Source organism: Emydura macquarii, unplaced genomic scaffold, assembly GCF_026122565.2.
Source record: "Emydura macquarii macquarii isolate MOO-44397 ecotype Brisbane River unplaced genomic scaffold, CSIRO-AGI_Emac_v2 contig_1146, whole genome shotgun sequence".
Taxonomy (NCBI): Eukaryota; Metazoa; Chordata; order Testudines; family Chelidae; genus Emydura; species Emydura macquarii.
The window spans coordinates 5,682,563-5,709,318 of NW_027131283.1; the positions used below are offsets into that span (position 1 = coordinate 5,682,563).

General features: G+C 42.7%; 1 protein-coding gene across 2 annotated transcripts in view; it reads right to left on the reverse strand.

Moving 5' to 3' along the window:
* The window catches only part of SCML4 (Scm polycomb group protein like 4), a 47,430-nt gene extending 21,889 nt beyond the window's left edge, over window positions 1-25,541 (reverse strand). The window contains exons 1-4 of one of the 2 annotated variants that reach the window (XM_067546557.1): window positions 25,371-25,541; window positions 16,022-16,151; window positions 12,190-12,390; window positions 9,863-10,057 (exon numbers count right to left, since the gene is read on the reverse strand). In XM_067546557.1, the coding sequence (XP_067402658.1) occupies window positions 9,863-10,057; window positions 12,190-12,390; window positions 16,022-16,151; window positions 25,371-25,526 (682 nt within the window). In that variant the 5' untranslated portion in view covers window positions 25,527-25,541. The remainder of the gene's footprint in view (window positions 1-9,862; window positions 10,058-12,189; window positions 12,391-16,021; window positions 16,152-25,370) is intronic. The other variant, XM_067546558.1, reaches the window with a different exon arrangement.
* Window positions 25,542-26,756: the final 1,215 nt, after the last annotated feature.

Here is a 26,756-nt window from a genome sequence, read left to right on the forward strand (position 1 = left end):
GGGGATTTGTTGAATCAGATTCCTGACCACACCTCTTCCCCAGTAAGCATCACCCACTTTTGGGGCTAAGGCTAGCTGGTGACAGGCCTCCTTTCAGAACAGTGTAACATCAGTAAAGTCAACTGAGGTGTACCTGCTTTTTCCAAGGCTGAATTTGGTCCTTAGTATTAATCAATAAATTCCAAAGAAACAACAAAACTTCTAACAAACTCTGATCTGCCATCCTATTTACAGACCCAGAGTTTCCTCACTACCTTTCAGAAGGAAACTAAAGATACTCAAGATCTGACCCAGAAAATGCCACTTTTTGTGTTTAATGTTGCTAGATTCTCCAGCTCAGTGATACTCAGACTGAGGCTCTAGATCCACAAGTGGCTCTTTAATGTGTCTCCTGCAGCTCTTTGCAGCACATGGTATTAAAACACTGCGTGACTGAATTATTAACCAATCTAAGTTATTAACCCAATCAGGATGCTTTTATAATATTATTAACCAATTAAGTTATTACCTTACTTATTTGCTAAGGGAATAATATATCTATCTATCTATCAACTAAATATTTCCCCTGTCATACAGTTTAAATATGAATATATCACATTATAGTAAATGAAACAATGAATTCAGACTACTGTGGCTTTTTGGGGTAATACTGATCACTAATATGCGTATTTTTGTCTACAGTGGATGCTATCTCATCCATCACACTCTGGGCACTTATCTAATCATTTCATCCAAATTCTTTGTTGACACACTTTGAATTATGTGTTATAGAAAACAGCTTTATCTAGATTCCTTTTGAAAGGCACATTACATGTTTGGCTCATTTGCCCTAATCTCCACAGTAGCTACTGGTAACATCAGTAACACTTTGATTCTGCTATAAATTGTCTTGAACTGGAATCTGGTCACTGCAAGCCATTGCCCTGAAAGTATTGTTTGTTCCATAATGCAAGGTCGCTCATGTTCCCCCTCCACTGTTTTTAGTGGCACTTGCTTGAAGGAGAGCGATCAACAAGGCTCCAGCCTTCAACTTATGAAGGATCTTATTCATAGGGGAGGGTTTGTTTTCAGAGTGAGCATGGATGTAGCAACCCACAAGAGAATGAGAATTCTTTCTTCTTGGGTTGACTGTTGGAAGGAGTTTGTTCACATCACATTTGACACAGAGTTCAGAGGAAGTGGGGCAACTCTATTGCTGGGATGCACATGAGTTTTAATTTCAAACATAGCTGGGAATTGAAAATGTTGGTCATTCCTGAGTTAAATAAGGGAAATCCATTTATTCATGTCTGAATACGGATGACATCATAGCAGAATTTTCAGAAGCCTTCTCAATCCATCACTGAGTTAGCAAACATACAATCATAGATGTTAGAAATCAAAAATATTCACTGCAAGTTCCTCCTTGATGGAACTGCGTAGTTTTCAGGGGAGCTTCACCAGGTATGAATTTACTCTCTTCCTCTCCCTGCCAAAGAAGGATTTATTCCTTGTTATACCTTTACTAGTGTTTGGTCCAGTCTAGTTTTAAATATTCCAAGCAATGGGACTTCTACTACCTGCAATGGGAGACTATTCAACAGCCTAATAGATCATCCTATAGGAAAACTTCTCTTGATATTGTATTTTAATTTTCTGTTACTTAACTTCACCTATTAGTCCAACTTATACCCCCATGTGCTACCCTAAATAATTCTTCTCCCTCCTGGGCATTTTTGAGTGACAAGTTTACAAGTAGCAAATGACTCAAAATTTGCAGCTCTCTCTGCTTCTTCATAGCATTGCCACTTTAGGTCCAGAGAGCAAGACTGTGTATAAAGGTCAATTTCCATTCCATTTAAACTATTTAAACTAAATGACATATCATTGTAACATAACACACACACACACACACCCATTACTGAAATACAGTCAATCAGTTCTTTAATGGGTGTGTGTGTGCAGGTGGTAATGTCCCACCCTCTCTTTTCACAGCTGCTGGTTGTGAAAAGAAAGAGAAGAGCCTGAGAATACAATCACTTTCCCCCGCTACCCCAAGTCAAGCACTGTGATCAATCTAACCCACCCAAAACTCTAAGATCAGGCAAATATTTGGTCTAAGATCAGGCAAATAGATTTGGTTGTGGTTGGGTGGCTTGCCCAGTTCCTTCATTCCCCTTTTAAATGTGACTGTAATATTTTATGTATCGTTCCAGGGATGATGTTCATGGTAGAGGAATATATGAGGCAATAAATGGCCTTTGCAGGTAATTAAACACTGAAGTCAAGGCGAGTCTATTGATAACCATAAAAGCCATTTATTTTGAGCATACGCTAAAGCCGGGAGAGCTGTTCCTAGTGCATGACAAGACAAGATTTAACAAGCCACAACACTGGAAAGAGAAAACACTGGCTTTTTCGTGCCCTTTGAAGGGTTGAAATTTCTGCGCTGCTGTTTATTCAGTAGTTCCCGTGTCACTTTGAGGACACGATTTCCATAATAATTTAGATAGCAATAATATTCCTTAGCTCTTATACAGCGTTCTTCATCCACAGTGCTCAAAGGGCTTTTGCAGAGGAAGGCAAGAATCATTATCCTCTTTTGACAGATGAGGACAGAGGCACAGAGATATGAAAGGACTTGCCCAAGATCAACCAGCAGAGCTAGGGATAGATTCCTGTCCCCTGACTCCCACTCCAGTACCCGTTCCACTAGGCTACACTCCTACTTTGGAATGCGATAGCACTTTCTGTGCAAGGATTGCACGTGTTTACAAAGAGAGGAGCAATCTGTCCCACTCCTTCGCAGCCATTGAGAAGCCTTTTGCAGGGGAACTGGTGTTGTTCTGCTGGTGGCTTGATGTAGGCAGTATAATACAGGGTGAGAGCCTCCCTTACACACTACAGATCCCTGCTCCACAGGCATTTTTCCAGCACATCAGCATGCCCAGGACTGGGAAAGGGTAAGGGCAAATCTAGAAGATTCACTGTTCACAGCTCCGCCTAGCTCTTCCTGGCTGACCAATACCAGGAAAACAATGGGACCGGTAGCATGGTAAACTGCTATACAAAGTGTGTAAGGGTGGCAGAATCTGGCTCACAGTTCATCAGTCAGAACAGAGCCGGCACTAGGCATAAGCAGACTAAGCAATTGCTTAGAGCCCCAAGCAGCTCAAGGCCCCCCCCCCCATTAATTATTACTATGTGTTGGGGAGGGGCAAAAATTTTCCTTCTTAGGGCCCTCAGTGGGCTAGCACCAGCACTGTCAGAAACCATGGCCACCGTAAATAAAACAAATTCTCTCCCTGGTGCTGTCTGTCTGAAAACCAAAAATTATCCTGAATCCCTAAAGAAAAGAAAATATTAGAGAAACAAAATGACATTTTATAACCAAACATTCTTATAATGCTGGATTCAAATACTTTGGCTACATTGCCACTCTTCACATCCGCAGTGCAAATATTGTGGTGGTGTGGAGGGCTGGGGGGACAATGCTTCTTGGGAGTTGCTCACTCCTAAAGGGCTGAAAGTGATTCATGTGAGGCTGATATTATCCATTCCAAACAAACAGCGCTAAGTTGATGTATAATAGCGCTATGCTCTGTTAGATTCACACGTCACATGGCAAGCACTTGAGTTAATTTGACTGCAGATGAAAAATTAAGATAGTGGAATAGTTGTTGGTTATAGAGCCTTTCACCACTTGGTCCAATCCAAACCAGGCTGTTAGAGAGAGAGAGACTTGTCATCACCTGATGTCTCTTCATCGTGACATGACAGGGCTGACTCCAGTTCCTAGTAGACAGATCTCCACTTTACAAAAACCAGCATCACAATCAGCCCCTCTTACTGATAGCCTAGGCAGAGACACTGAGGACTGCATGGACATGAGATTCTCTCCCTTGAGTTGGTACCTCCAAATCAGAAGGAGTGATTTGGCTGCGTTACTGTGGGGAACCTCACACTACTGTTGTCCCAGGGGTTTGGTAGCTAACGATAAGCTTTCGCTTCCCAGCTCTGTTCACCCAGCATCTTTCATAAGCACCAACTGCACTTTAAAAATTAAAGGAAAAACCATGTCAGTGACAGAGCAGTGACGGAAAGACTTCCCCCAAAGGTCTAATAGATGATGACATGAGGTGATATGAGATCACAACAGCTTTCTCACTGCAAAATTCATTGATGTCGGTACTAGTGTGAGGAAAATACCTTTGAACAAACTGAGGTTTGGAATTCGGCTTCCAGGGGATTTTCTATGCTGCCTTTTGACATGTGATGACATTTGCACACGGTGAGGTGGAGCAGAATCAGCCTGTAATTGACACTCAATTTAATCATACGTGGAAGTTCTTCGGGACAAGAGCCTGTCTCATTTTATTTCTGTTAACCTTATGAAAAAAAAAGAAATTCTTTCCCCTCTTGGGGCTATTCAATCAGAACAGCTTCACGATCTCCTCGGCAGTCAGAATATGCAGACAGCTTCTGAAGTGACACTCTTCATTGACTGCCAATTGAGCACTAAGGCCAACAAAAGTTCAGGGTGAAAAATGATACTAAAGATAATCCTTCAGTGAGGGCAGATTATGGTCAAAGTCTTCTGTCAACCATTTAGCATAAGAGATGTTCCTAAAATTACAGGCCAAACTTCTCACACTGGATGCCAAACCTTTGGCTCCCAAATCCACATTTAGGCTCACGATTAAATGTGACCTCATGTTCAGGGGAGATGAGCACCCCAGCTCCCACTGATTTCCCGTCTACCCAGCTCTCATTATTTTAGCTTACCCTTTTCTGTATTCTGCTTTTCCTGCTACACCCCTTTGGTGTGCAAATTACACTCGGTTGGCACACCCACTGAGTCGTTGCATTTACATTCTCTTACCCCTTGCACTTGTTTTCTGAACAAACTCTGTCTGATGTGTAATGTACGCCACCATTGACATCACCATTACATTTGGCTCAGTGCCTTCTGTGGGAGTTGCACCTGCCTACAGCTGGTGTGAATTTGGAGCCTGGCGCTCATATCTACACTCAGTTTGGCCACAGATACGGATTCACATAGGACAACAGAGGGGACTTTGCAGAACTGGCTTTGGACAGGATGAGAGGAACTTCACTAGTGCCAGTAAAGACAAAGGGAAGCAGCTTTGTAGAGCCACTATGTTCCCCACCCCTTGCGGGTGGGAGGGAGGGAGGGTAGGGTGGCGTGGAGTGCAAGTAGCTGTGCTGTAGAACGTACATCGCACTGGGTATAGGCCTGGCACAGTTTACTCTCTCCCTCCAGCAGTGAGTGGATCAAGAGGGAGAGTATAATTCCCTCAGTGACAGGTCCTCTCCCAGGCTGCTCCTGGGGCAATGTAATAGTTTGCTGCCCCTTTACTCTGGCCCTGTGGCAAAGCCATGATTGAACCCTGTATCTAATGCAGCAAATGTTTTCAGAAACAGCTGCTATGAAATGACGTTGCAAAGGAGATGCAGAGACTGAGAGTATAAAATAGTCACATCTCATGAACTCCAGTGGCCTTCCATCAGAAACAGACTTTCCACACAAAGCCCCCAGGGAGCAGGCACTCAACTACTATATAAATGTCCAGGCTTCACCAGGTGCTGGAAATGCTTTATTCTGAACGGGACGCTACAACTTTGAAACAGTTGGTTTCCTAATTCTTTCCCCCCATAATCTGTGGCTTCAGAGCGAATGGCTAGATGGATCGGTTTTTCATGGAAAGCCTGCTCCTGCACCTCAAACTCCCACTAGCATGGTGCGTGAAGAAGGCAAGGTTAGGGACTTCCTGTGAACGAGTGAGTTGGGGCTCATAACTGTGGACATTATACCCTTGCACTCACAATTGCAGACAAGTAACTCCCATTCAATGTGTACCCATCAACAGGAGAAGGTGCTCCCACAGCAGTAATGCTCTTGTTAATAAAAGGAAAGGAAAATCATTTAAGCCACGAAAAGGGCTTCAGATGAACTGTAGAGACAAAGCCTTGTCTTTGCACCTTGCTGAAGGCTGCTGCTTACAAACAAAACGCCCTTTCTCTCCTGGGATACCAATCAGCCACTCTTCCTCTCTCAAATCTTCCTGTGGTGTATTGCGGACTGTGCTGGAATTGCAAGCTATCGCTTTAAGACAAAGAGGGTGGGGTGTCATGCTTGCAGCCTAGGGGGATCTGTAGCATAGGTGGCATGAACCCATCAGAGTCAGTTTGAAAAGAGACAGCTTAAAGTAAGTTGTGCTCTTTGTTTTAGGGAGCAGCAGGTTTATTTCTCTCTGTTTGGGGCTTCGTGTCGATTCTGAATTTTAAGAAATAAAGGCTTTGTCTACACTTGCGGTTATGCCGGAGAAACCTTGTCACTCTGGGGTGTGAAAAAACACACCCTGAGTGATATACGTTTTGCCGGCATAAGCGTGAGTGTGGACAGCGCTATGTTGGTGGGAGACACTCTCCACTAACATAGCAGCTGCCACTTGTGTAGGTGGTTTTATTAGAGCTCTCTCCCGCCTACGTAATGCGGCTACACTTGCTTATGCCAGCAAAATTTATGTCTCTCAAAGTGGTGTTTTTTCACACCCCAGAGAGACAAAGTTTTGCCGGCTTAACCACGCGTGTAGACAAGCCCAAAGTAGTGTCATGCTGCAAGCTTCCAGGAGGAGTATCCTATGTTTTTATTTAATTTCTCTCTTTGTATGCTGTGGAACATAACACCTCCCTTAAAACACGCAGCATCTGCAAGACCTACCAACATTAAATCATCAAGCATCCTGGTTGTGTGTGAGAGAGAGAGAGAGAGAGAGAGAGAGAGAGAGAGAGAGAGAACACTAAAACTGAATTGCTTGATGTTTTGGCTTTCAATGCATGGTTTATTTGGTCTATATCTGCTTTAGACTGTAAGGTGCCAATGGCAGAGACCTTGCTTTTTCTATTTGTACAGCACTGAGCACATTGTCTGTGCTCAGTAAATAATAAACCAAACCATTTAACCAATCAAAAATCCAATCTAGATTTATACTCAATGGCTAGATCTAAAAGTGAGAGAAATTGGACCAGATTCTGATCTCAGTTTACCACTGTGTACATTCAGAATAGTTCTGTTAAGATTAATGGCATTACTCTGTAGCTGTTGTAGGGTAACTAATAGGAACCTGGCCCAATGTGTTGGATTGCTTACAAATTACCACAATATATATGCTACATATAGAATAGCTTTCTTTCCTGGCCTCAGTGAAGGTAACCAATCACTGTGAAAGCAGGGTCTGAATGGCCTCTCCCCTGTCGAGCTGGTATTTGTATGAGTACACCCACCCTGCTTAGGTACGCAGCATGATGGGACTGCTTTGGTCAAATGATCCCATTGGCTGGTGTTGGGTTACAAATCACTTTAGTGTTAAATGCAGGGGTAACGAAATGTTGTTATTGTGTGAGCAAAGGGCAACAGAACTGTGCTTAGCCTGTTCTGATTGAAAGGTCTCAATCCTCTGAACAGAACTGGCTGAGCAAGGGGCTTGGATGCCAGAGCCCTGTGCAGGTTGATGGGGTGGGACAGGAATATTCCTGCCTGGAATTGTGGGCTCTGCCTACGAGCCCCTGGCATGGTTTAGTAACCTTCCCCTCCCACAGTTCAAAGAAAGAGCTAGTTACGATTTCATTAGGAGTCTTTTGTTTTGTTAAGTGCTCTGCTAAAGCTGAATTTATCTACTGTGGGACAGCAGCGCTCCTGCCCAGCCTCAGCACTGAGGTTCCCCCACTAAAAGAGCAGACAATCACTAGGAGCTGAAATCCCTGAGAGCTGAGAATCAGAGAGCCGGGTGGAATCTCAAGAGACAAAGCCCCAGAGGTCATAGTGGAGAAGCAGGTGGTCGCAGAAGGTGATGTTGTGCAGCAGAGTGGCTGGCAGATTGGCTAGCAGAGTGGCTGGCAGGGCAGCTAGTGGGCGATTGGCACAGTGGCCTGCGGAGCAATGAGCGGCTGGGAGGGCGGCCAGACAGTGAAGTGAGCAAAGTGTCTTCTTTCCCCCTCCCATCCCAACCAGGGCAAGAGGTAAACTCTGCAGCTGCACCTCTAGACTCTGGGTCTGCCCTGACTAAGAACAACACCTATGAGTGGGGCGCTGTGAAGGGAGGAGCACATTGAAAGAACTTCTTGTTGCTGGACTTAAGAACCTGAAGCAGAAGGAAAGTGCCCCACATACTCTGGGATAGGTGTTTTGTTCATGGTTTTGTGTGTGTGAAGCCTGCTTGCAACGTTTTCCCAAGTTAATGCCGGGTTACTTTCCCCCTTTTCTTAAAAATCTCTTTTCTACCCTCAGACTCTGTGCTTGTGAGAGGGGGAGCATTGCTCTAGCGGCGCCCAAAGTGTGGTGTGTGATTGTCCCCGGTTACTGGATGGGGGCCAGAGCTGGTTTTGTGCTGTATTGTTGACAGGAACCCCTAGATATTGAACCTGCCCTTGTTGCTACCACCTTCGACTAGCAGAAGGGTTACAATTGGAAGAATTTACCATGGCTGTGGTGGATTCTCCATCACTGACAATTTTAAAACCAAGATTGGATGTTTCTGTTGTGATCTGCTGTGGGGATTAGTCTGGAGAAGTTCTATGGCCTGTGTTACGCAGGAGGTCAGGCTAGATGCTCACAATGGTCCGTTCTGGCTTTGGACTCTATGAGAGTTATCTGCAGGCTGAGCTCTGGAAAAGCCCACCTTTCATTCCATAGGTGGTATAAAGTTCCTTATTCTAAGATAAAACATCTCTCTAATCACAAGCCTATGGACATATTGGGTGAAATCCTGGCCTCATGTAAATTCATGGAAAAATTCCCATTGACTTCAAAGGGGCCAGGATTTCACCCACTGCTGTGAGGACACTGGGATTTCTGGACCTGCAATTCCCAACAAGTGAAGCTCTAGAGCAGTTAGACTACATCTAAGCCCCGTCTACGCTGCAGCCTCCAGGCTTGCTTCCTTCTGTGAAGCTGCTCTCACTGGGGTTCCTGGGTTAAAAAAATCCTAGCATACCCAAGAATGAAGTACAGACCTTTTCCACTGCCCAACAAACAATATCCCTGCCTGCTTCCTCTGCACACAGTGCTGGATAGGCCACGTTGTTTTAAGAATCAGTTGCAAAACAAAGTAATCATAAGAAGAAACACTCATATAGTTGATGAGTTCCAGAGCGGTAGCCGTATTATTCTGTTTTTAGCAAAACAGCGAGAGTTCTGCGGCACCTTAAAGACTAACAAATTTATTTGGGCATAAGCTGTCGTGGGCACAAATCTACGGTGCATCCGACAAAGTGGGTTTCTGCCCACGAAAGCTTATGCCCAAATAAATTTGTTGGTCTTTAAGGTGCCACAGGACACTCATATAGTGAATTGCTGGAACATCAACTGCCAGAGTGCGCATTATTAATTATTCTTGTTATTTCTTATTTGCATTGAGGTAACACCCAGAGGCCCCAGCCAGGATTGAGGCTTCGTTGTGTTGGCCACTGCACAAACACAATCAAAGCTAACAGGGGAGGGAGGATGAGGTTGAACAGGGATAGTGAACGCATCATTGCTGGTGTCAGGACATAGAGGTTTTTCTTAAATCAAGATAAAAAGAAAATACATAACATAGATTATTGTAGACCCTACTGCCCATCAGTCAAGCCATTATCAGCTGGGAGTTTCCCATAGGTGTCACGAGAGAAGTGGGTATACTGGAAACAAACTATTGGGTCTGATTATCTGATGCTTTCCTGTATAGCGAGCTGCTTCTTTTGCTGAGGAAATGTTCTCTCGAGAACCAAAAGTCCATTAGCGAACCCAGGCCTCCAGGTGGACAGCCTCATTTGCACTAGTCCTCATCGAATCTTTAACAGGAGTTGAATCAAAACCCACCTGACTCCATTCTTCCATTCGCATACTCCTCCGGGTTTTCAGAGGTGCTGTTGTACTGCGGGAAAGGCTGGTTACTGAAGAGATTGTCACACAGTAGGCTGCGGCAGAGCTTCTTGAGGAAGCGAAGGACATATCCAATGCTATTTACTACTGGCAGGCTCAGGAGGTGCTGCTTCCCGTCAAAAGAAGCAGAAACTGAAAAGCAAGTGAGAACAATTCAAGTCACTTCAAGGATGCACGGGAGCAAAACAACTTGAGAGGTCTTTTTAGGAGAGTATGAAAATGGTTCCATGCAATGTTTGTTTTGATTGCACAGGGTATTTTACACAGAGAGGGGTCTGAACCACAGTCCTAGATCCAGACAGTTTTGGGGAGCTTCAGATCCAGATCCAAGTTTTGCAGCTGGCCCTGACCTCTGTAACAAGCTAAACTCACACCTTAGTCCTGCCAGGACTTGGATCTGGAGATGAACTTTGTGGCTCAAGTATTGGAAAGTGGGGATGCAGTTGGGGAAGCATTTGAAGAAAATATTTAGGTACAGGAGGTAGGCTAGATGGAGGTGAAGTCTGTAGCCTGAAATTGTAGTGGAAGCTTCACTCAGCTTCCTGTCAGAAGGAGGCAAGTGGGTGGTGAGTGAATAAGGAGCTACTTCCTGGATAAGGGCTTCAAGCCTTCTAGATCCAGGAAGTGTATCTGCTGATATGGCTGCAAGCAAAGGGCGAAGGTTCCCACTCTGCTCCCTACTGGAAGGACTCGTGTTCCTCTGTTGGATGTTTCTTACTGGGGGGTGGGAGATTATGGGCTTCATCCTCTGCTGTTGTAAATCACCATAGCTCCCCATGGACTTCAGTGGAGCTGTGTCAATTTATAGCAGCTGAGGCTCTGACCCAATATCCTTTTTAAGAGTAGAAACAGCTGTTCTGCCCTTTGTTCGTGGGGGTCACGCCTGTCCTTTGTCTGTTGCTGCTGGGAGAGAAGGAAGAGAAAAAAAAAACCTGAATAAGGTTTTCAGCTTTGGTACTTGAGTTTGATTCTAATCAGAAGACCCAAGTCCAATGAATTTTGTAGTCCTGGCCCAGGGGGCAATTCCCCCACGAATGTTAATAGGAATCATGCTCATGCAAGGAGAGAAAAATAAATGAACAGTAGAAACCTCACACTAAACTGCACTGTTCACAACTGATTGCATGATTCCAGGAGTGAGTTAGACTAATTTTCTGAGTGTATCTGGTGTCTTTCAAGAAATCTGTGGCTGGAATTAGAGTGCCCAATGGGGAAATAAAAGGAGCAGAGATGAATCATTAAGTGCTGCACAGAAGGACAAAACTCTAGGTCACACAGCAGATAGAGTCCTAGTGACAGGGAAAAGTTGGGGTGATCCTTGCTACGTAGGTCAGATTGGCTCCTGAGTGGTTTCATTCTTACTGCTTGCTGGCCTCTCACTGTCTTCAGGAGCTCATTTGAAAACTATCATTTTCATTTTATTCCCTTGGTCCAAAGCAACAATCAAAACCTCCTGCTATATAAAAATATTCACACTAAGCCTCCAGGTCTCAGTGACCTGTGCTCTCAGCTGCCCCAGACTTGGGACCAAATTCTACTCTCCCTTACATTCATGCAACCACACTTCATTAGGGTTCCAGGGGTGTGGCTGAGAGCAGACCTGGCCCATGGATTGTACACAGAGGGCAATCTTGTACTGGTGAAGTCAATGGGAGTTTTACTTAGGAGTAGTATTTGACCCAGCCATAATGCATACAGCTTAAGCAAATGGATAATGCTATGCGTCAGTGTACAATTAAATTAAAAACATAGCCCATGTTAGTCCAGCCCTTTTGTTTCCCCTGTACTGCTTCTTTTCCCACTGTTTGATTAAAAAAAACCAAAACCCTTGAATCAGGAAAAAAAGTGAGAAAACAAAGGGAAACTAATTTAAAAATGAGATAGACAATGTAAGTGCTTCCGATGATATTTGATTTGTACTGGCTGCTTTGTTGGTCCAAACAAATGACATTTTCAAGCACATGATGTGTTCTGTCACCAAGAAGAACTAGGCTGTGTAATTAGTTAATGGCATTCCAAGAACAGCTTCTGTAGCCTCTTGTGCCTATAAACTGTATACCCGCGGGCCTAATTCTAATCTCAAACCTGTAGAATTCCATTGACTTCAGTCGAGTTACTCCTAACTTATATGGGTGGAAATTAAGTTGGAAATGAGGCCGGCCGGTGATCTGCACAACACTGATATGACCTTGAGATTGAAAAGAAAGGTTATGATTTTATAGCACTTTCAGATTTTTTCGCAAAGCCTTTTTTTCATGTTTTACCTGACACCATCTCGCCTCCATAGCCCTGCTTGACAAGTGAGAAGACAGTCTTTTGCTGATGTGCGCAGTCAATGCATGCCTGAACTGCCTGCTGTAGGACCATGGAAGGTCTTTCAGGCCCAAAGTGATCTGGAAGCTGTTGCACCTTTTTTCTCTCAAGGTAGGGCCCTATGTTTGCCTGTTTGTTGACGTAAATGCAGACTGTAGACACAAAATCCGAACACAGTTATTGTAACATACTTAGAGTCATCACAACCAACCCTGTTTTCTGGTTTTGTATATTTCGTGATACTTAAGAGCCCTTTTCTTTGTGAAATATGATGCACAGTCACACAAAAGGCTAAATTCTGCAGGTCTTACTCACATTAGTACTCCCACTGAATGAGTAAAGCAAGCAGAAACTGGCCCTCTATATATTTTGATGAGTGATGACAAGCCATGTGCAATTAAGGAAGCCACTGAAAATTCTGTATATGCCGCCTTGAGAGTACTTTCTTGCAACTCATCACGGAGTATATATAAGGATTATGATATATCCTGAAATAAAACTAGGGTGCTAAGCAATATTTAGCATCAGTGTATAAAATAACTATTAAATTGTAATCCAATTTCCATGTTTCTACATGTTTTAAAACAGTATTTTATTTACCTTATTTTGAAACTAATATTTTAAGTAAAAGGTTTTGAAGCTGCTCCTTGTTCCAAATGTTGTAAAACATCAAGATAATAAGCCATTGTATGATGCCCAGGATTATGGCCTACAGAGAGATGCCCTTTTTCCTCCATGTCCAAACAGTGCATTGCAAATTACATCTTATTCTTGGAAACGGCTGAGTCGTGAGCGATACTAAAAACTGTATCTGGTGCATAGTTCTATCTGTGTGACAGCTCACAGGCACTGCCCTGGACTCCTGAGATCACACTCCACGTGCGTCTACCTGATTGTCTCACATGACCAAAGACACTGTAAAAAGTTTCTCAGGGTATGTACACACTGACGGTGGCAAATTCACCACCATCAGATCGATCTAGCAGGATCGATTGAGCAGCAGTGAAGACCCACTCAATCGATCCGGAAGTCGAGTCAATTAAACCACCTCCTCAAAAGGCGCAGCGCAGTGGAGACGGCATGCTAAAGGGAAGTTGACGGGCGTTACGCAAGCTACTCTGCTTAGCTTGCGTAACTCCCATCGACTGCCGCTGACTTTCCCGGTAAGTGTGTACTAAGCCTTAATTAGAGTGAAATTAAGCCTGAGGTTTGGAAAGTCCTCAGCACCATTTAAGATCTACCGTGGGGCCATATGTGGGAAAGAAGGTGAGAGCAAGCTAGCAAGGTGATCTGTACACCTTAGGGGGTCATGGATGCAAGCCTCAGAAAGGCTGGTCACGAGGGGCAATTTCTGGGCAGAATGGGGGCACGAGTAGGCCCTGGGACTGTGTATGCATCTTGCTCTCCTGCACCAGGCACTGGGAGATTTCCATGTTGCTCCTTTCTGAAGCAGAAGCAAAGAGAACTGCTGACTCTGCTGCCTCCAAGCTCCTCAGAGCCATCAGACCTTGAAAAGGCAAAATAGTTCAGTCCAAACACTCAGCTGCTACCAGCCCACACCCTAAGAGAAGCGAGGGCCCAATTTTGCCGCTATAGTGTCAATATTTATTTTATTGAAAGTAGAGAATAAGGATAATAGAAATATGATGAGTAGCTCCCCAATAGAGGGCGCTGCTGGAACTAAAACTGTGCGTAGGCAGCAGCACATTGAAACATTCTGCAGCACAGTTTTGTAAAATGGTTTATAACACAACTAGGCCCCATCTATGCTGACCAAGAGAATCCTCATTAACACCTGGCTAGCAGGAGCCTTGTTTAAACATGGTTGAGGTTTTCTCATTTCCGGGTGACTATAGATGAGCCCTTGGTGAATGAGACAAGGCCTGAGTAAGTCTAAAGTAAGATGTATTATAATAGCTGACTGAGTGTGCTAGAGTTGTCATCTTCCAGACAGTATAACATTATCCTCTGACAGAAATCAGATATGTGACAACAACTATCAAACATAGTGGAGGACCTGGTGACAGCTGTGTAATGTTGGAAATAATGTACAGTTTGCATCACCATAATGAAAATCTAGTGCTAATGTCACAGTGCACTCTAACGGTTATGATACAGCCGCTCATACTGAACAACAGGAAGGACTCAAGCAATAAATCTTGGGTAAAGACCAATATAATAGCAATAGTACTTAACATTACATTGTGCTTTACATCTTCAAAGTGCTTTACAAAGATACAAAGTAGTTAAAAACATAAGCAGTGTGTATGAACTGTGGAGAGCTTTTAGACTGTCGATTTACTAACCAAATGCAACATAAGATATCAAAGAATCTCAAGATTTGATTTCTATCTGTATTTGTATTTACGAATTTGGCTCTGGGATCTGGTTCATTTTCCTAAAACTGGAGTTAGTCATTTGCAGCACCCTAATCTTGGTCAGAACAAAGAGTAAGAAGGATTTGGTGGAAGGAGGGGGTCTCCTGGATAACATCTGACATTCAGAAGACTTAGGGGAAATTTTTCAAAAGTGCCTGCATGACTTCGGAGCTTAAGTTTTATGGACTCTGTTCCCAGCAATGCCACAGGCTTAAAGAAGTCACTTCAACTTTGTGCCTAACCTATTCCTCTGTAGAAGAGGAATAGCAATATCTAGCTCACCAGGGTATTGTGAAGCTCTGTCATTTAATATATGTAAAGCATTCTGTGATCCTGAAATGCAAGGAACTAAATAAGTGCAAAATATTATATTATTATTAGAATGCCACCAAAGCAGAACGGAGATTTTTCCTCTGCATGCCTGAACTAAGAAGGGGTTTGGGGTTTTTTAATTCTAGCATTATCAAACCTCTTTCTGTATTGAAGTCTCAGGATAAATCCATCCTCCTCCTCCAAATTATGGCCTGATTCTCCTCACTTACATGAGTTTGACTTCACTGACTTAAATGGCTACTCCTGATATACTCCAACATCAGTGAGAAGATAATTGGGCCCATATTTTCCATAAAATATTAAACATTGCCAGACAGAAAGGGCCAGACCCTCAGCTGGTATAAATCAGCATAAGTGACTTCAATGGACCAATGCTGGTTTACACCTATTGAGGATCTGACCCGAGTCCTTAAATCACATTCCTCCCTTTCCAAAAAATGTTTCTTCTTTTCCTAAAATTAAATTAACAGGTGCCTTAGGTTCACACTACATCATTGATTGTGGATATTGTTACACCAATGCCAGTGCAACTCTGATATGAGAAATGCAAGTGCATGAGAGAGATGTTGATATATTTATTCAAGAGGAATAGATCTGAGAACTGTTCCAAACTGGGATAAAGACACAGAAGCAGGACTTCTATACATGGGCCTGACTCTCCACTTCTCTGTACCTTGCACAGGTATTCATACCTGTACAAAGTGTGCATGAAATGCTACAAAATCAGAATGATACTGTTTTACATGAACTTTGCACATGTATAAATAACTATACCAGGGGCAGGACAAAGGAGAATCAGGTCCACTGACTCCCTTTGATCACCATCACACTACTCAGTCAAATGTACATCTTGTATAAAAATACAAATATGTAACAAAAAATTACAGATCAGAAGGCAATGGGCTCCGTCTCTCTGCTCTATGTGTTTAGTAATCGGTTTGGTTGGCAAATGTACTAAATTCTTCAATCTGCATTTTTCATGGATTAAGTCAGTTTTAGAAAACATAGTATCTGACCATCAAACTACTGCACTTGCCTACTGCTTTACAATGTAACATTTGATTCAACATACCAGTGAGGGCTTGCGGGGCAGCTGAATTGGGTATTGTAGCTGCATCCTGAGGGATTGAACTAATATCAGGTTCTGGTGTGCTTCTTGGAGGAGAGATTGCTAAAGGAGTCATCAGAACACGCGACTTCAGCTGCAAGACATAACCAATTTGGATAATGAAAATATATACAGTGCATTTTATTTTTATCCCACACATTTCACTTCCACTGAACTCCCACTTATTACCAATTTGCTATCGCATCATTTTACTTCCAGCCAAGAAACTCCTTTCACTCCTGGAAAGATAATGGATTGAAAGAAACTGACATTGATTTGCAGTGTGCTGTAATACTGTAAGTAGCAGGATATAATGTTATACCCCCACTGCGTACTTATTTACACTTGAGCAAAGTGGGTGTAAAACACTAACAAATCAGAATGGTAGCATTTTACACACACTTTACTCAGGTTTAAATAACTCAAGGCTCAAAGCAGCGGCGAATTGGGCTAAACATCTCCATGGGCTCCAGTCCTAGCCTGAATGTCTACACTGCTATTTTTAGCACCACAGTGCGAGCCCCACAAGCCCAAGTCTGTTGACCTGGACTCTGAGGCTCACTGCTGCAGAGAGAGAGGAGGCAGGGGGAGAGTTGTTGTTTGTTTGTTTTTGGGTGTGTAGACATACCCATAAACATCATGAGTATTTACCATGTAATAATATTGTGTCACGATCCTGCTAATACCTAGCATTGGCTATCCAATCAAATGATGGCTGGGTATCTTGTAATTAAAAAGAGTACTGACATGATGATATATGGGCTCTGAACTCATCACCCTAATTTTTTCTTTTGGCATAGTGATGATCTTCAAAAGCACATGACTCAATATTGGATATTCTCCAGCACACGAAATGGTGAATTCCACCTTCTACATCATTCGGTTCAAGCTGTTCTTCTTGCAACTGATTTTTCTTTGTTTTTAATGGACAAACTACAGAATTCTACAGAACAATGGATTGGGAAAAATTAAACAACTTTCACACCCTACTCATTGTAAGAAGCATCACCGTCTATGAGCCTTCACCCAGACTAAGAGAGGTGTGAAAAGCATCCTTTAGATTCTAACAAAGTCAGTACCATTAGCTGCAACCCCAAACCTTGACCAAGATCTTGTGGAGAGACAGAGGCTCTTTGATAAAGACCTGTCTTGTCCAACAATTTGGTGGTAAGACGGGTGTCTGCCAATGGTTGCAAAGGCCTAAAACAACCTTCAGTGCTGCTGATGCTTAAATGCCTTTGGAGGCTAAATATCTCAATTTGCGTTATTGCTGTCCATGAGTCTCTGAATATTTAATGCCACCTCTCTTCTTTTCTTGGGCTGACTCTGTTCTATTGGAAATGTAATCGAACTCACACTGACTGATTGTGAGTTTGGGAAGAAAATAGGGCAGATATGGAAGAAAAACAAAGAGACACAGCCAGCCAGAGCAAATGTGTTGAAATGATGCAAAATATATGGAAAATCCTTACTGTAAATCATTTAAATATGTTTTATGCACAGACTCAAAATGAAAGCTCATGAATGATTTGTGAGACTATATCTAACCGTACAATGGGTTAGTGGAAATGTCAGAGCAAATTATTCAGGGGTGGGGTTTTTTTTGGGGGGGGAAGAATGTACAGTAGTTAAACCAATCCAATGGATGGTACAGTATGTAAATTAGATCCACGCCCTGAGGGTGCATTTCCTATTCACGCATAAGTGTCATTGATGTCAGTAGGTGTTTTACATGAGTGGGCACTGCAGATCTGGCCTTTGAGAAAGGCCCTGGGTTGAGGCACAGGGTGTGTTACTACTTATTATTATCGTAATCCATATGTTCTTATACATTACAGAGAAAAAAGCTATAGCTAGCCCATTACTTATGCCACCGTACAATGAGAATTAAGACCAAAAGAAAGGGAAAGCAGTCTTAAAAGAGTTCTTAGTTTTCTGGGCATTTTCTCTGTTACAACGTATATGCTTCAATGGATCCTGAGCCATTCCAGCCAATACAAATTAGAGCAGCCGTCAGGCTCATCTACCTTGCACTGCTGACAGAAAGCCTCCTATAGTTTGCTCCCCTTCTCTTCTCCACTCAAGTATGCAAGCACAACAAATGCAGAACTGAGGATCTGGCCCAAAAGATGTATTGTTTCTAATGTTCAGTGCATAGCAACAAAATTTCAGAAGATTTGCCTGGGGATTGAGCTGTTCTGCCACTTTTTTAATGAGGCCAGGATCTGACGAGTTGAAACCAATGGAAGTTTAGCTTGAGTAATCGTTATGGGACTGGGTCCTTTGTACACAAAGGATGAAATCCTGGCCCCATAGAAATCAGGGGGAGTTTTATCATTGGCTTCACTGGGGCCAGGATTTCACATAAAAAGTCTACACATACAAAAAGCCTGTGGTCTATTTTGTCAACAGTCTGCCTTAGGTACTTCCATGCCCTCCCAGCCATGGTATTGGAGCACCTCAGAATCTTTAACATATTATCCTTGCAACTCCCCTCTGAGGGGGGAAGGTGTTATTAACCCCATTTTACAGGTGGCGCTGTGGAACTGAGGCACAGAGAGACTAAGAGTAACATTTTTTTAAAATGCCTAAATGACTTATGAGCCTCAATCCCATTTTCAAAAGTGACCTAGGCAATTAGCAGCCTTTGGGTACATCTGCTCTGCAGTTAGACTCCTGTGGGTGGCCTGTGCCAGCAGAGCTCAGGCTGCAGGGCTATTTAATTGTTATGTCGACCTTCGGGCTTGGGCTGTAGCCTGAACTCTGGGACCCTCCCACCTCACAGGGTTCCAAAGCCTGGGCTCCAGGTTTTTAACTGCAGTGCAGACATACCCTATGTTTCAGTGCCTTTCAATGAGACTTCAGCTCGTAAATTGCTTTTGAAAATGAGACTTAATGGAACCTTTGAAAGTGTTACCCTAAGTGACTTGCCCAAGGTCACATAGGAAGGCTGTGGCAGAGCAGAGAATTTAACCAGAGTCTCCTGAGTCTCAGTTTACAATCCCTTACCAAGGGGTAATCCTTCCTCCCCTACCCTTCTGGTGTTCACATTGGACACTTCCATGACACATTTTTCCTCTAGGAAATCATTTTCTTCAAAGAACATGGGAAGCAAATTAATACCCCTTCTAAGTAATATTAAGAGTCTGTTTCTGCAACTTTGCCTTTTACACTCACAAGTTGTCCTGTTGGTGTCAGTGAGATCACACAAAGGAGTAAGTGTTACTCAGCATCAGGCAAGGTTTCCAGAACTGGGCTCTAAGGCTGCAACCCTGCACCCAGATTCACAGGTTGGTATCCTGAACCCACATGGAGGCTTAGACTGAAGTCAATGGGGCTTGTTGACTAAGTAGGTCCAAGGCTCCACCTTTGTGAATTTGACTGAGGGATCAGGGTCCATGCTTGTGACACAAACTAGAGGTATTGCAAGAGGTCTCCAATTAGGGTAATGAAAACTAGAGCTGGGAGACATTTTTTCAGTGAGCAGTAAATCAGATGAAAAATAGATTTTTTTGGACACCAAAACTATTTGTGAATTTGGGGTTGAATCAAATGAATAATTTTGTACAGAAAAAAAAGATTTTTTAGCTGCCATTTTGAAACAAAACATTTTGGCTTTTTGTTTCCAAACGTTTCATTTTGAAATGTAATTACTTTCTTTAAAACAAACAAGCAAACAAAAAGGATGAAAAATAGCCCAAGAGAGACATGAAGCAAACAACTGTAAATATTTGCTTGAGGTCAAACAAAACATTTCATTCAACCTGAAATGAATGTTTTTTCATTTCAGCAACAAAAACCAGGAAAAAATAATCAGTTTCAGTTCAAACCAAACCAAATTTTTTTAATCGGAGTTTTTGGTTAGGTCCTTGATTACCCCTTACCTCCCATCCACCGTCCACCCTCCTGCAACCCTCCAAAAAAAAAATTTAAAAAAAAAATCAGTCATTCACTCAGCCCTAATGGAAACATATCCTACCATATACTGTTGTAACATCCCATAGACCTGGAATGAATTATGGGTCAAATGTCAGCATTAACACTTCATTTCATGATTTGCATCACAGCTTTAATGTAGCTCAGACATCACTTCTGATATGTTTATACAGTGACTAGGACAGCAGTACAAAGAGACTACACCCAACAGGGTACTTGTTCCAGTTAACTGAAAGGGTAATATGTCAAGGGCAAAAAAAGTGAGACATAACAGAATCCATTTAACCCTATAAATTACTTGAGCATTTGCAGAGGTTTAGGTAATCAGAAGAAGCAATACATTTAAAAAAGATAAGAATTTACAGCAATAGTCATCTCAATCAGAAAGAAAGAACCTTTAGAACAGGAGGAAAAAACAGCTGATGAAATCTTATAGTAAGAGCGATGCGGAATGAGCAGTTTCTCAGGTGAGAAAATTTCACTTAACGATGGGCCACGTTGACATACTATGCAGGTGGGACTTTAGAAACACGGCAACCCTAAAAGCAAATAGCTGTCTATGTAAAAAAGTCAGTGGGTCATTAGGTTCTATGTTGTGTATGATAAAATGTCTTTGTTGTTCAAATCTCAGTCAAAAATAAATTTAAATCCAGACTATAAATTCATAGCTTGCTAAAATTCAGAAAGCATTTGTCCATCTGTTCTGTAATAATTCAGCTAGCTGGTTGCTATATAGATGCTGGTTGTCTGCCATTTGGGCATGAGTCGCTTTTAAAAATGCATAGAAGTCTCATGGTATTGGAAAGTCATACAATTTGTGAGCTAATTAAATCAAGCGAGAGCTACGCATCATGAGATGTAATCTGTGACTGGCGCTCGGAGTGTGTTTTAATTGAGAGCTGCACACTTCAGCAGAGTACACCGTGTACACAGACTCCTAGCAGAAATGTTGCTTTGGTGTGCAACTCCTATAGTGCAAATAAGTAGCACAAGGCCAGATGTGTTGAATGTTACAGATTGTGAACGTCAACGTCAGAAACTTAAGCCAGCAGCTAGAAAAAGAGGTCTTATTTCTGGCCGTCCCACCTCAAGAAATAGCATTACCCCTCATGATGCCATTCACACACACTGGAGACCAGAAATGATTGTGTTAAAGCAGACCCCATAAATAATGAATGATCTCCAATTCATTGCTTTTCTTTCTTCTCCTAATGCTGCCAGAGAATGTGGAGCCACTGAGACCCAAGAGAGGGAATGTTTTTGCCAGACCATCCTCCCATAATTATGTAAAACTCTTATTGATGCTCAGTCAAAATTGAGGAGCAAATCAATGGGCCTATGATAATTTATACCGGCTAAGGATCTGTCCCTGAAGGCTTCACTGAGGACTCTGACAAAGTAGTGAGAATCCTCAGTTCCCACTCAAGTAAATGGAGATTGGAAGGAGAAATAAAGGAAGGTTAAGGCACTAGTCGAGAACTTGGGAAACCCAGGTGCAATTCCCTGCTCCCCTAAAGGATCTCTGTGTGATTGTGGGCAAGTCAATTAGCCTCTCCGTGCCTCAACTTCCCATCTGTGAAATGGGCATAATGGCACTTCCCTAATTCACAGGACTATGGTGAGGATAAATACATTAAAGTTTGTGTGGTGCAGTTACTACAGTGATGGAAGCCAGATAAATACCTATAATAAATAGAGCGCTCAATGCCTTGGAGAATCAGTACTTAAAGATGATATGGAACAAATCTATTTGATTTCTTTTGGCTGAAGCAATGCTTTAAATCTCCTGGGGCAAAACTCTCTCTTTAATAGAGTTGGAGGCAATGATGATCTGATTTTTTAATGTTTGGATTGTCTACTTCATATATATTTCATCACTGCAGTGCCACTGCTACTCACTTTGCAGTTCCATTGTTTCAGATCCTGTTATTGTTTCCTTCTCTCTGCTGAAAGTGTTCTGTGTTTGGTAAAACTACAGTCTGAGGAGGGGAAGGACAGAAATAAAGAAACAGATTCTCCAGAACATTTTCAAATTAAAGTTGAACTGCAATGCAACAGTACTAAGAAATGGGAACCAGCTAGTCTAGTGATGGCAGCAGGAGGCTTGGGTTCTGTTTCTCACTCTACACACAAACTTGTTGTGACACTAGGGCAAATCATTTAATCAGCTTGTGACTCAGTTTCCCCATCTGTAAAGCAGTGGTGTTATTATCCCAGCACTGGAAAGCATTTGGAGATGTTTGGTATAAATGTACTTGCAAGGGTGCAATTGTTGCTACTAATAAATACCTAGAGTAAAACAATCAAAGAGTGACAGATTCAGTGTACTGACATAATACACTGGTATTTATTATGCACCCTTTTGGCATTGCATCAATAATACCTGTTAAATAATCCATACAAAATAAATAGTGTATTGGAAAATAGCTAGTTATCCCTTATTAAAATAAATAAATAAACACACAAACCACAACATCCTACAGTAATTGTTCAAAGCACTACTTCTTATAATAATGTTGCTACAGTGTTTTGGGCTGTTACTATAGAGTACTGCAGTATTTCCATAACGGATACCAAAGCCTGCTATTGAGCTGGACGTGTGTTTAATATTATTCTGTCATTCATTTACATTATTCCTGAGGATGTTACTAATGTGAGATCTTAAAGGTGAATGGTAATGTTTTTCATGGGAATTTGGGAAATGGACTTGGGAAATGTTACCTACCCATTGGTGAATCTGTTTTGTGCGTGTGTGTGTGTGTGTACGTGATGAGGGCAGGGATCAGATCTCGAAGGCAGGAGAAAGGATCAGTGGGCAGAAGGGAGAGACACATTGGATATGGTGCAAGGTGTTATGGTAAGATTAGTATGGGAGGAAGGAGAAAATTATTCACGCCTAGTAAGGCAAAGCCTGGGATGGGAGGGCAAGCTGGATGGATGGGGCGACAAGGCAGGTTTCATAAGAATAGGGTAGAACATGGGAGAGAGGGAGGAAGAAAGACACTGGATAAGAGTGGCCATCAAAGAGGTGGAGGGCTAAAAACAAGCAGTTTTAGATTAAGGCAGGATGCTTGGGTTTTTGCCGGGCCCTCTGGTTGGAGGGCAGCCCCTGAGGGGGTCTGAGCAGCAGGCAGCACAGAGCACAGTTGATTGCTGCTGGCTGGGCACCTGTGGCTAGAAGAGGACTCAAGGAGAAGTCAATGCAGCCTGTATCCGTGGTTCCCTCCTCAACCCCTCACACCAAGTCCTGGCAAAGGCAGTAGGCAAGCAGTAGCAGAGCGTACAGATCTTCCAGATTTTTCCCTTCCCTCTTTTAGGTCCTGATTCAGTAAGACCTTTAAGTATGTACCTAACTTTAAGCACACGAGTAGTCCCATGGAATTCAAAGTCAGGCACATACTTAAGTTCTTGCTGAACTGGGCTCTGATCCAATGCCCACTGACGTCTATAGGAATCCTCCCAATGGGTTGTGGGTCAGGCCCTTAGGGCCTTAGACAGTAAATATTTCAGAGCAGGGACTTTCATGGGGCACAACGGGGCCCCGGCTTGCTTGAGGTGTCTCAGTGTTAAATAACAGAAGTGGCATATGTAAAGAGAGGTTGAACAATATTATTCAGGAAGCCTTGGGGAAACTTAAAAGTGATCTCTTAAGACAGAGGATTGCCTACTGTCGGTGGGATCTTTAGTGCACAGGTATCACAGGCTAGCAATATTACCTTCCCCCGTTAGCTTTTGTTGGCTGTGCTCGGAAAGGATTGAGTGGGTTCTCCTGCCTCACAGAGCCAAGTAGCTCATTACCCCAACCGGATATAAGAAAAGCGGGAGCGGCTTGAACAGAGAGAATCTAAGCTGAGGCTGAGCAGCCTTGGAGTGGGAACTCAAGAAGCAGCCTGACCTGGAAAGAAAGCTTAAGCTGAATCGTATGTTATTGTAAATGTATTTGTTAAGACAAAATCCCAGAAGAGGATGGCCCGGGAGGAAGAGTTTCCCAGTTAGCCAGTTAGCCAGTGTGTGGGCTTTATTTTAAAGAAGACTGGAAAAGGCGCTGCCTGTTCACAGGAGGCACGCCTGTCTTTTCTGTTTAGAATCTGTAGCGGTTGATTCTTTTCCAACTTTTGGCAATTTGCAATCTTTCAGAAACAGGCTGCATAGCTATAACTGTCCATGTAAAATAAAGTAACATGAATAACAAACATGCATTATACACTTACCTGCCTTCAAAAATACACCGAGAAAACAACGGAGCAATTTGCTGCCAATGCCACCACCTAACTACAGTGTAAATGCTTTTTACTCTTCAGAATACATTCTCTTTGCCACAGCACCTTACATGCACCTTCTTCCTTAGCAGGAGAAGCAACAAACACCTACATTTGGTAATCACTGGCAACCCATGTACCATCCCCGCACACACACAATTCAAAGCAGAACTTGGTCTACTGTCTTCAGAGCAAGAGCTAAAGATGAGGCTGTCCTCACTAAGGCGTAATGTTCCAGTTCACTACCAGTGACAGGTTTTAAATCTTCTCTGCTCACCCAGATTAAATGAAGTTTGTGGTCTCAGTCCAATTGCTACTTGGCAAGTGTCCCCATGACACAAATTACCAGCACAGCTGGCAGCCCCAGCAGAGAAGCTGAAGGCACGGAGGGTGAAAATGAATTATCCTCCATTCCTAGAAAAGCTTCCTCCAGGTCAGGTTTGAAGCATGGGGAAGCTGGCACTGCTCCTGCCTATGCTGACGCTGCCTTGTGGATGGAGATGCGCTCCGTCTTCAGGGGTCTCAGTCTGGGAACACTCTAAACGTCACATTCGCTTGAGATTTTTCAATGCATTCTTCCGGAACCGTAGCTGTAATGAATTCCTTTTAGAGCGGGTCACAATTTTTCAAACAAACAAAAAAAAGTTCCATCAAAAACAGCCTTTTCTCCAGAAATACATATTTCTTTTTAAAAAATCAATTTTTTCCAAAATGTCAAGTTATTTTAATGAAAACTTCTATTGTTTTGCCCCTTTCCCTTAAATTTCACCTTTTTTTTTTTTTTTGGTCTCACTCTTTCTTTTTCAAGAAAAGATGGGTAGTGGAAGGAAAAAATCAGAACACCAAAATTTTTAATAAAATTTCACAAAATGTTTTGAAAAATAAGTTGTTTTCAAACACTTACAAATTTTCAACATGTTTGCAATTTCCCCCCGTTGTTATCAGTTACTTTAAGAGAAGCTTAGTACTTGTTCTATTATTGCATTGCATCACAAAGGTCTTTGCTACATTTATCTTATATTGCCAATTTCATGTCTGTTGTACTATATCCTAAAGTATCAGACACAATCATTAATAGCAAAAGGAGCCTGGGGATTGGTGGGGTGGAGTATATGTACCTTGTACCCGGGTTTTCTTCCTCTCTTCTTTGGGATCTTCACTACTGGCAAGGAACCAGATGGCGCTGAATAGAGATTGTGAACGGCCATTTTCATCGGAGTAGAATGGAGTGGGGGTCTTCCTCGTTTTCTAGCTGGTATTCTTGGAGACTGCATGTCAACAGTATCCAGGCTTGGAGGCAGCGATGACAAGTGACTCATCTGCAGAGGAGCTACAAACCAACAAACAACAACAACGACAACAAAGACCACCAAGCATTTTTTGTTGTTTGCAATTGAAAATAATTTTTGAAACAGTGCGACCGACAGCCAAGGCAATTTTCTCACTTTACTCTTTTGTCTTGCTGATTTTTGCTACACCTTGGAAAAGAACGAGGAGCTAAAACACTGTCTGAGCTGTAAAAATAACGCAGTTCTGAAGCCTTGAAATTCCACCCACCCTGCCACAAGGGGGGCATCTTTGAGTGTCGGGTTTTTTGGCAAGAACTCAGTATTACTCAGTGGCAGAGGAAAATTTCCTGCAAGGCAGATGACATTTTGAAAGTCCAGACCTGAACACATCTTTACAGGACAAACCCTGCTCACGTCACTCATGGAAGCAGCCCCAAAGAGTCAGTGGGACTATTAGATGTGAGAAAGGTAAGTAGGATGAAGGACCCTGTCCTATTCCCACTGAAGTCAGTGTGAGTTTCCCATTGCTGTAGGTGTCAGTTTTGGGTCATTGGCCCATGTTTATTTTGCTGCTCGGCAAGGGTCTGATCCTGCAACATTTACTCACACAAGTAGTTCCACTGACTTCAAATGGGACTACCAGCCTGTGCAAGGACTACTCACAGGAGTAAAGGGGGTAGGATTGGGACCCAAGCTTGTATGTTAAAGAATGGCAATTTTCCACTATTACAGTTAAATTTTTACTCTCTACAACTTTTCTAGCATCTGATGCTGAATGACAATACGCAGGTTATTGTCACCATGCTGTCACTCCCCCACAACTCCATGAAGCCGGTGGCGTTGGGCAGGTTTAATGGAACAGAATCTGGTCCATTTTTTCCTGTTCAGCTTTGCATACACAAAGTAAGTGTACAAACAAATGTAAACTACTGAGAGAACAAACAAGATTCTACACAGCTTCTGGCAAAGAAACACACAAACTAACAAAGGACAGGGAAACCTGATGGAAAAAAGTGAATCTTCAAATATTTGTTTCTCCAGCCATTTGTTTTTCTGGACTACAAATCCAAATCCCATTCCTGCAAACACTGCCAGGCGCACTGGTGAGTAGTTGTTGCCAACTCTTGTGATGTTACCATGATTCATATTACCTGATATTTTTCTTAAAGCCCCAGCTCACTGAGGCAAGTGGCTACATGAGAATCTCAGCTTCCA